This window comes from Buceros rhinoceros, unplaced genomic scaffold (assembly GCF_000710305.1).
Source record: "Buceros rhinoceros silvestris isolate BGI_N320 unplaced genomic scaffold, ASM71030v1 scaffold38369, whole genome shotgun sequence".
Taxonomy (NCBI): Eukaryota; Metazoa; Chordata; class Aves; order Bucerotiformes; family Bucerotidae; genus Buceros; species Buceros rhinoceros.
The window spans coordinates 1,156-12,649 of record NW_010432747.1 but is presented as its reverse complement, the minus strand read 5'-3'; the positions used below and the strand labels follow the sequence as shown (position 1 = coordinate 12,649).

The window sequence follows — 11,494 nt, the reverse complement described above, 5'->3', positions numbered from 1 at the left end:
ACGAGAGCCTCAGCTCTTTATGGCACCAGCTACTGAAGTCTGACACCACCTTCCTGGTTTGCCGAAGGTAGAACAATTCGGCATCAGATCACGGTGCAGTCTGCGCTTGCAGTGGTTATCTGGGTACTGCGGTGTGTCACCACTGAGTTTACATGTCTGGGAAAAATAATGCATATACCTTTAGTTAGCACACAAATCTCACAAGTATCTCTGCAAATATTTGTACCAGCTGCCTGCAGGCTTATAAACATGAGACTTTCTTATTCTCTATGTACACAAAGGCCAGAGTCAAAGTTAATTTTCACCTTTAATAAGCTCATGATTCTTTGCTACTTGATACTCTGTAAAAAGGTATTACAGATTGATAGTTTATTGCAGTGACTTCTAAAGAACACGGACAGCCATGAGGCCAAAACTACAATATCATATACATAATGTAGTCGTTGATGCCATCTATTACAGCATGAAGAAAAATACATTTAGAATAAACAATATTTAACTGAAAACATAGAAATGGAGCTTTCTTTCTTACCGTATGGTTACATATCTATATTCCAAGAATAACATTTTAAAAAATGCTAGATCTTGAAAGGTCATAGATAAAAAGAGTCATGATGAAGATGAACCAGTTTTGCCCAGAAATGCTATAACGAGCACACTGCACAGTTTTTCAGCAAATCCTAGTTTTGCCAAGCTTTGAGAGGCAAAAGCCTGAAATGTAAAAGCTTCCAAGCTGTCTAGCTAGTCCACTCGTCTTGCTCTGGAAGGCCCAGTGACCCACGCTGCTTTCAGACAGTGTGTCACCCCAGCTGTTCTCTGCTGACATGAATGCCATCAGGGAGACAATTCAGGTCCTTACGATGCCAGGCCTAACAAAAAGCCTCCAACAAATCCACTGGACACCACGATGTTTTGTTTGATAAATTCTGTTGACTGAGAAGAAGAAAAATATTTGTGAAGAACTGAGTTATTTGTGTCTGATCGCAGCATTTAATACTTGTCACAACTGCCTGGAAACAAAAATACTAAAATTATGGAGGGGGGTGTGGGAGGAAGCAACGTATTTGAAAACATACAAAGCTAAGTGGCAACTGCCAGCACCAATGGAGTGAAAACCGACTCTTGGCTGCCTGTAGCAATATATGTAAAACACAGTTAGCATTTTAGAAGTCAAAATGCAGAGGCATTGTCGTAGCAATTTCATGCCAGTATCACTCTTATTTTGATTAAAACAAGACAAACTCCCTTGACAAAAAAGCATCGGCACCACCATGACTTCAATTTTGATCACATGAAAGAAGTTTTTAAAATAATACTGTTTTTTAGAAGACTAGTTCATTGGAAAATAAATACACTTCATCATGAGCCAGCTTCCTAACAATCCTACAAAAACCACTTATGTATGACATTTGTGTACAACACTGCATGAAGTAACACCACATTATATCAAATGTGTTATTTCATAACTCCTTCACTTCAAGCACTGCAGATTGGCTACTAGTACACAATTAGAAGAAAGTAATATAATCTGAGAAAAAAATAAAGGAAAAACCATATAGGTATAGAAGAAACTTCCCTAGAAGTTCTCTCTTGAACTTCCACTTCACATAAAAATGTAAGGTAATGTTAATCAACCTGTGTGCAGCTCCACAGAGGTTAAATCTGCGATATCAAAACTCTTAATTACAGAGCGCTAGTGTCCCTGCTCTTACCCTGTCTGCAGCACATTCCAAGTCAGGATTCACCGTTACTGAGAAACTTAGATAGCCAGTGTGAAATGTGAAAGTAAGCAAAACCGGGCTAAATATACTTAAAACGATTAAATAAAAGTCTTCAAATGACTTTTGAAGAATGCAGCAGCCCCAGTGCTGCTGATCAGTATCACAGGCTGCCTCTTTTCAACATCTGTAACTGACGCATTCTGAAGACAGATACTCTTCAAACTGTATAAAAGTGAGATAAAACCCACCACTCCAGTTACAAAGTAGTTATAGCTTCTCTCCAGAAAGGAAGGTCAGTCTTTTCCAACCAAGTAATTTTGTTATCAGCAGTCTAAGACTTGTTATTTTGTTTGTAGCTTCCATATTTTAACCACAACACCCTCAACCTTTTACCGTGTTGTGACCTTACTGGCTTCCTCACAGCCAAGACTCTGCACTGCAGTCCCCACGCCGTATCGGCCGTAGGAACACACTGACTTTGAAGCCAGAGTGTCGTATTTAAGAGTGAAGAAGATAGAAAGCTGAATAAGAGAGCACCATCTGATAACCTTTAGGAAAATATACAGCCAGACCATTTCTGACGCCCTCCAGTTTTGCACCTGCATTTTCAACTAATCATCACCTACAGCAGAAGTAAGAAAAACTGGCTGGTAGAGAACAGTTTATCACCTTAGACTTACCTCTTCAATTAGAGTATTGATTTCCGGTGCTGCCTTATTTGCACGCTTTTTTAACTGTTTTTTTGCTTTGTTTACATCTTTTTCCACTCTCTTCCAGTCAACTTGTACATATCCACTATGACTAGCAATCTAGGAAAATAAAGGGTATTTAGTAGAGGTGTAGTTAACACTTCTGAGCCACAGTAGCTCAGTGCCTATGAAGTCTTCCCAAACACACCACCCCCCTTTGTTTTCTTTTTAATTACAGATACAGGAAAAGACACTGTTCCACTTACAGCAAGTACTCGGGTTCAAACCCATATTTTCCAGAGTAACAGCAGTTCAGATTAGAATAAGCAATGGCAAAGTTCAGTAGACTTGTTAACTCCACCAGTTCTCTATTCTTGAGTTATAAAAGTATTAAATAATGGAGTTTTTCTTCAGCATTTACTGTAACTTTGACAAGTAAAAGGAAAAGCACATCCATAGGATAACAACGAAAAAACTGTTTCATTTCAGCTTCTTTCAAAATTGTGGAATTCTGATATGTGACAGGGTATCTGGGGCTAATCAGAATCATCCTTAGAAATACAAAAAATTATTATTTAAACTGTCCAACAAAAAGGTATTTGATACTAGAGAATTCTCACATTTTCTACAAAACAAAGCCAGTAAGTAGAAAATCAACATGCCCAGCACAACTTCTGTAACATCAGCAAAACATGTAAATTTTGGGAGGTTGTTCATACCAATTTAAACATTTTGGGAGATTGAGAGTAAAAAACATCCATGAGATTTTTAGCACATTTAACCATCATCACAACCCTTCACCTTATTTATCTTACTAAGATTTGATCCTGGAAAAAACTAAGTTGTTCTGTTACTTGACCAACATTGACAGTCCTACGAGACAATTCATGACAGAAATACATGTTTATGTGTTTTTAAGATCATAGCTTAAGGAAAAAAAATATTAAAAAATCAGGCAATTGCAGCATGCTTTAGAGAAGAGTTTAAACAAACCCTTGGGGGAAAAAAAATAAATAAAAAGTAAGAATCACTGCTTATTTTAACTGCTAGGACAAACAGATTTAGACCACTAACTTTACAGGTAAACAACTGCTATCCAAAAACTCTTCTTTATGAAGAGTGAGATTTCACATGTCCTTCTTAAGGTCACGTTTGGCAAATTCACATAACTTATGTAACAGCATTCTAGGCTAACGGTGCAATTGCTAAATAGAAGTCACACGCAATGACTTCTGTGGAACAGATACTGAAATACACAATTTATTAAGCTTGGCATAAAAAGAAATGTTTCACATCGCTCACAGGCACTGAATTTTGACTTTCACTTAGTTATTTGGTGGAAAGAACTATAATTAGACCATCTAGCTTGTTTTACCACAGCCACAATAATTAAGCAACATATTTCACCACAAACTAGAATTTAATGACCCTGAAAAAAGCCCTAAAATGGAACAGGTGTCAGACAGATTTTGTCTGAACTCAACACGAAGCTCTTATAAGACCACCTACATAAGAAAGTAAACTTCAGCTTCCATCTTTGCACAAGACTTAAAAGAAACAATTTGCTGGACAAATGCAAAATTAACTTATTAAATATTCCACTCTCCTTTACTTCACACCTCCGAATTTGGAGCTTGCCTGTCTATTATAAAACCATTTAACCACACGGGCACTCATGTTACGCGGGGGTAGCTAATTCAGGACTGTCTACAGAGAATGAAAACATGAAGCCAGTTTTAAAGCTGTACGGGTTGCACATCCAGTCACTGGACAATGTATCAAGAAAAAAACTATGTTGCACACTAGGGTAATTTTTATTTATGAATTCAACATTACCACAAGACCTTCATAAAGGCCCAAGCACTGAATTGGTGCCTTCTAACTCATAAAAGTGAAAACTACGCACGGACTGATCTACCCAGTCCAAAACAATGTAAGAAACACTAACATATTTGCTTGCTTGTAAAAAAAAAAAAAAAAAGGCAAATGGACTTTAGAAGAAACATTTCTTTAAGAATATTTTTTTATTAGCTCATACAGTACCAAGATGAGGCGTAAGTTTTTAACTAAGCTCTGTTTAGCTCTCCAGTAGGTACAGCTTACGTTTTTATCAAAACTCCAGTTTACACAATAAAAATTATACTACTTTTCCCCCTGAACTTAGTAGCAGAGATCTTAAGTTCTGCTTTTGAGTGTTGGTGAGACACGCTTCATAATTTAGACCCCAATACTTCATAAAACCCCCTATTTGCTTACAACAGGAAATCTACATACACAAATTCTTACAGTTCACTGGTATTTTTAAACCCAGTTCCTACAATAACAAAGCAAAACAGTAGTATTCTATTATCAGTTCCATACTTATATATATTAGGGAGTCATATAGGTCTACACACATAAATATATTCTTAAAGAAACATGGGTTGTGTATACATGATAATGGAAAAAAAATGTGATTATATACATCTCTCTCATATATACCACATCAGTAAAATTTAATTTGGTTCAAGATCTTCCAGAACCGTTGAAAAAATAATGGATTTTTTCCACAAAGACAATTGCAAAAAACCACATCAATGCAGAAATACTAAAAATGTGTGCATATTTCTCTATGCTAATCAAAGAAAACAGAATCTTAAGAGGGAAGACCTCATTTTGGGAGTAATACTGGAGAGGCGTGCAAGTACTCCATTACTGTGAAACATTACTACGAGAAAGGAGCAAAAAATGTTTAAGAGCAAAAAAATTTACATGGCAAGATGGGACAAAAGAGTTTTAATTTATTGAAGGACAAAATCTCTCATACTTAAAAAGCCCAACCGAGCCCAGAGGTACAAGTGAGCTCCCGGAGCTCAGCTGCTCGCGCAGCACACAGAAGCTACGCACGCTTCTAGGTATTTCCCGGTATTTAGATAGGTAGCAACGTCCACCACACTCAACCATGTTCCAGAACAGATCTGACAAGTCTCTAACTTCGATATACAAAGACAAGGAGGGACTGAGAAAAGATACAACACTTGTTTCTAAGAGTTAAACTGCAGAGGCTTTATCTTCAGCCATCATCTGCTGGCACGGCTCCCCTGTAACCAGTAGAACTATTCCAGTTTACAAAGGCAGAGAACAATGCCCCTCCATTTCACGGCAAAACCTGCCAGAAATGTGGTATTTCTTTCAAAGGCTAACTTCCAACTACCATTTGCTTTGGCTATTCCACTGAACGTTCCCTCAAAGTCGGCACACATCAACGGTCAAGTGGGATATTCAACACAAAACCGAACAGAAGCCCTTCCTATTAAGACCCCACCCCCAGAAGCGTATTGTTCTCTTCCCTCTTCACTGAGATGCCACATCACCATCACCGCACGGTATCAACAGACACCTGTACAATATACAGCCAGGGATATCTTTTTAATAATTTTTTGTGTTGTTTTCAAAGATTTACTTAAGTTAAAAAATAATTTAATGAAGAATTGAATTAATCCATGGCACATTAATGGGATGAGGCAAAAAATATTAGTGAAAGCACAAACAACTGAACAAAAATACAATTTTATGATTAAGTAACAGTCAACACACAACGGAAAAACCTGCAGTTTGTATGTTGACTGCAGAGAAAAAGCAATGAAACCATTACTACGGGTACAGGAGTTTAAAAACACAGAAAGAACAGCTGCTCATTAAGAACAATTGTTTTAACTAATTCACTACAGCGGAAACACAAGTTCGTACTTCCCTAATCTTCAGGATTTCACTAAACTGTGCTGTATAAACTAGAAGTTGTAAAAGGAAAATCCCTTGCTTGTTATGATTCTGTATTTTCCTCAATATAGTGCACGGGTATTGGCCCAATATCAGAATATTTAAAGAACTACATCTATTTCAATACAGGATAATTAATCAAATTAAGCTGTTGAACTATCCAGCACAAAGATGTGATAACGCAAATTCCTTATGGTCATTTTTATTTTCTTCCTCAGACTACTTTTCATTTAACCTGTATTAAGACGGAAAAGCTTCTAGGTCACTTACAAAAATCTGAAAAAATCTTTTCTGCTTCTTGTACAAACTGACACTTCTACTAGTCCTGAGATGAAGTCATCGCGCGCTGGAAAAAAAAAAAAGCCTTTTTTTTTTTTTTAATTTCAGGACTGAAATGTTTCACTGAATGGGCTAAGAATCTTGCCTCCTGTAGTTCCTCTTCTTGCTTTAGCACGTAATTATAATGTCAATATTGCAACCGACAACTGAAAGAAATCTGCAACTTCAGAGAAATTTACTGATAAAAAGGAGGTTTCTAGTCATGTGCTAAAATCCTCTCTGCCCACTCAGGAGAAGTGCAAACACGTATTCATAGGGAATTAAAATCACGGTGTGATCTTTAAATGAAAAAATTAATGACTACAGAAATGTAATTACTCTATAGAATTTATGACTCAGCTTTAAAATGAAAAACGCTTTGAATTAAAATCAAAGACCAAGGCAGTTACTTCATTTCCTTCCAAGAAAATCTAACCTTACTTAATTAAAGATACAGACAATTCAGTCAAAATAAGCAACTCGTTTTCCTCTTCGACAATATTCCTTTTCAGATACACTGTAAATTAAATCAACTATGACACCCAAACACATGGCAAATCTAATTTTGTACAAGAAAGCTCCCCAAACTTCACAGCTCAACAAGCAAAAATACTGCCCAAGTAATGTGTTTTTAAGCAATTTCTATTTTCCTTTGACTAGTTTTAATTTTCTAGCTTCCTGTAGTCAGAAGGAGTAATGAAGGCACCTGCAGGCAACATTCTGCCTGCTAGCCCTGGACGCCAGCCCTCTGTTCTGTAGGCTCCCCAGTCTTATTTAGATAAGAATCGTCATTAAAAGAATTGAGACCAACAGCATACAACACGGAAAGAGAGATTCAAATCTTTAGGTCAACTACATGAAAAGGACAATGTGTACTTCAAGATCCCCTGCACACGCATATATATATTTAAAGATTTAATTCTTCCCTCATGATCCAGAAATACACATTATGAGCTAAAGAAGACCAGAGTACTCCATCAAATTGATTCACTGGATGGCATAGCACATTTTGCCAAAAATTTACATCTGGATGATTCTAAACCATTTCAGATCCAACACCTTTGTAAAATTCATCCCTAAGTCATCGTATCAAATTTCTCTTTGACTTCTTACACTGGGGCTGATGCTTGCTTTTGAGTAATTAAAATAAAATACACTTTATAATTGTTGAAAACACCTTAAACTGTTTAGTTCAGAAGCACACATTCTCATGTAGAGTGCTGCAGTTCAGTTATATGCTTAGCATGGGGTTTAAAAAGAAAACAAACCCAAACAGTAGAGAACATGATCAGGGAGGAAGGAAGAGCACTTCACACAGCTGTGACATGGTGATGCGTTACACAGCAGCTAGCAGAGCTGGTACCCAAGCTCTCCTGGTCGGTGGTTGACTGCAACAGCCACTACAACCAGAGGAACCACTGCAAGTGGGATACAAGCCTTTCAGAAATCCTCCAGGGTGATGTTGGAAAGAATAAATATATAGGTGTCTTTAACATCCTGACTCAGAAAATGTGTATTATTGAACCTAAGCAGGCATGAGCCTGCTTCCTCTAGGAAGACTTCAGGAAAAAACGACAAGCTTACAGGTATTAAGACATGAAAAATGTCAGGAAATTAAGAATTACTTGGCATCTTACAGGATATGTGAAATTCTCCTTCACTTCAAGTTTTGTGATCTAATTTAAAGTTTTTGGTTTTTTTTTTAAATATGTCCTCTCCTAACCACAATGTCTGATGAAAAATGCAAACAGTTGTGCCAGATAACATAATTAAAAAATTCTGGACTTGAAATCCAATTGAACAGAGGAATGCAACGAAGCTATCAGAAACCAGCAAAGCTACAGAGGTTCAACACATATAACTAGTAAATACAGCATGGGGAGAAAAGAGAAACACAGGGGTTTGTAATGGCACCAGAGCAAGCCTTCCAGGCAACTGCCAGAGAAGCCTACTTTTAAAGCACTGCTAAAATTCTCAAACCTATTTAAAATAAACACGGCTTAAATTCCTTGATCTCCCTAACCACAGGTTTACAGGCAGTTCCTTACTCTGGCAATACTGAATCACATAAAGTATCTCGGTTGCTCCACAGAGGTTTCTTTTGGCTTACAACAAATTATTTTACAGGATAGAGTAGATTCTGATTTACCACTGATTTTCAGAAATGTCTCTTCTGTACACAATATTCCAGCTGAAATGTAAGTTTTTGGCTGATAAGGGTAAAAAAGATGAAGCAGATAAGCAGCCTTCCTAATTAAATTTTACTCAACAGCTGTGTTTTTCCTGTTGTTTATTAAATCACATTTGCCAACTTACAAAGCACGAAATGCTACATACTTGAAGCAGAAGAAAGCCACCACCTACTGCAGTTGCTGCAAGCTTTCCGACTTTCTGGAACAAAAATCCCGCACACCTTAGGAGAACAAAACAAAACAAAAACCCAGTCCAATGAAGTTGTCTGCTGAACAATGCCACACTCCCAAATTCCCGACTACAGCTATTACTATTTTTTCATTTAACAAAGCAAATGTATCAATTCACACTTTAATATCGTAAATTCAGATTATTTAATACAAACAATATTTAATTAACGATGTCTAACACAAGACAACAGGAGTAATGGTTGCTAGTTCAGAGCTGTCTGATGGACTCTTTAAAGTAAGCTTGAGTTCTCCAGGCCCTGTCTACACACAAAAGCTGCGTGCTGCTATTAGATGTAGCACGTTAATAAAGCACGGTGTAATAATACTAAAGTGCCATTATAACTGTTCCCAAGTGGACCATAAATATATTATGCCATCATTTATATTAACTACACAACCCATAACTTAAATATCTCAGGTAAAAAGAAGTTACATCCCTTCCACAAGAGTTAAAATCAGCGGGGCCCCTCCACGGGGACGTGGCCTTAGTCTGTTTGTAACGGATGAAAGCAACCAGAAAATTAATTATCTTGCTCGCAGTTCCCAAACACTCCCACATCAAATAGAGAACAGCAGAGATATTGATATCACAGAATGGTTTGAACAGGAAGGGACCTCTGGAGGTCATCTAGCTCAGCCACCTTCCCGCTGCAAAGTCCGGTCCAGCCCCCAAGCTAAACCAGGTTGCTCAGGGTCCTAACTCAGGCACGCACTGAATGTTTCCAAGGCTGATGGTTCCGTAACTTCTCTCGGCAACTCTGCTGGTGTCTGACCTGCCTCCCCACCAGCCCACACACAGAGGGGAACTTTTTTCCCCCTGCATATGAACAGTGAACTCATATTTACATACACGAATACACACACAGAGATAGATGCATCTACAGATACTGAAATATATAGTTTCCAGATCTTTCTGGAAGCCAATTTTTATGAATGCCAGACGAACTATTCCCTAGAAGCTTCAGAGTTTATGTATACACATCTAACTTCAGAAAATAATTTTAAGGCTACAGAGGCAAATTTAAAAAATCAGACTGAAAGCTAAGCCTACGCTCCCTCAAAGCTGTACCGAGCCTGGACATGGCAATTCCATTTTTAGTCTATGTCATTTTCCAAATCTCACATAATTCTATTTTAAAGGTTCCAGTGCTACCATAATGTTCTTTTTCACTGAACTTCAATTTTTTAGAGTACTGAAACAGACAAATAGCATCCAAATACCTTTGACAAATATCAAATACCTTGACATAGCTGCTAAGGGTGTGGCCACGTTTTCCAGTTCTCATTTTTACTGTCTAGCTTTCACCATGTATTATCTTAGCATAACTACACTGTGGTATCTCTCTTCACTTCATAGGAGAGCAGACTGTTAATTTGTTCAAAATGTCTCCGGCTGAATTTAGATGAAAAAAGTCTCCATGAAACAGGGCTCTTTTAATTAAAAGTATATTCTGCCACCCTTTTTTTTCTTCCTATCTTTTACCTATAGAACATGTCTTAGCCATACTATCATAACTAGGTTTCTAAATCTATACGAATAAGGAAATAAGCTTTTCCATCCAAACAAGTTACATGTGGTAATTTTACGTTTATTCCTTGTACTTTTAGAGCTCTAACATCTTCCCAAATCCTGGTAAAAATTCCCTTAGATAACCGGTGTTTTACCAGTACTACAAAACACTTTAGAATGATGAGTCAGAGTGAGTTAAGAAATTGTTCACACATGAATAATCTTGATCAATGCTAAAGGAAATCCCGTTAGAAAAGCTACATTTATCTGCTTCAGATAGCCTTGGAAAGAGATCTTCTAAGACAGTAAAAGGTCTGGGGCAGTTATGAAAAGCAATGCTCCCTCACCAGCCAGTCACGCCGCCCATCACAATCTGGGTAGCTACAGAATATTTTTCTACAATTGGTCCTGAATTCCGGCCAAACACACGATTCCACCAATGGTGACGTCGTGCATATTCTGTTAAATCCAACACTTCATAGGAATCATCGTCACTTCCGTGTTCTTAAAAAGAAAAAAAAGAACAAAGTTATTTTCTCAGTTATTTACAGTAAATTAACAATCCATGTAAAAACCCCAAACATTAACAAAGCCGCTTTGGGTATTAACTGGCTAATCCAGCGGTTTGAATTGCAGCATATCTGTGGTCCAGCAGCTCAGAGAACAAAGGATTTTAAGATTTTTATGCCATAATCTTCAAGGTAAGATAGACTACAGGGGAGGTATAATCTATAAAATCCATGACTGGCACTGAAAAGGTGAATAGGAGTCTCCTACTGGTTCAAGAACAGGAATCTAGAGGTATCAGATGAAACTGCCAGGTCTCTGGTTCAACACACACACACACAAAAAAAGTCTTGCTCTCCTCTCCATCACCCCTCACCCCTTGGTTAACCTGTGGAACAGCTCACTGAAAGACGCCGTAGATACCAAAAGCTGATGTGGACTTAAATATCAACGAGACAAGTTAAAGGGAGGAAGAAAAGTAAGTCCACCAAGGCCCATCAGACAGAGAGACAACAATCATGGCTAAGGAGGTCCTGGGCTGAAAATAACAAAAAACATTCTGAGAAA

At 37.6% G+C, this 11,494-nt stretch overlaps 1 protein-coding gene across 1 annotated transcript; it reads right to left on the bottom strand.

The window, feature by feature from the left end:
- Positions 1-298: 298 nt before the first annotated feature.
- On the bottom strand, positions 299-10,924 carry FUNDC1 (FUN14 domain containing 1; the record flags this gene model as incomplete). Its single annotated transcript, XM_010143879.1, has 4 exons — positions 299-933; positions 2,402-2,530; positions 8,825-8,900; positions 10,768-10,924. Coding segments are annotated over 4 exons (440 nt in total), but the record flags the coding sequence as incomplete, so codon positions are not given.
- Positions 10,925-11,494: the final 570 nt, after the last annotated feature.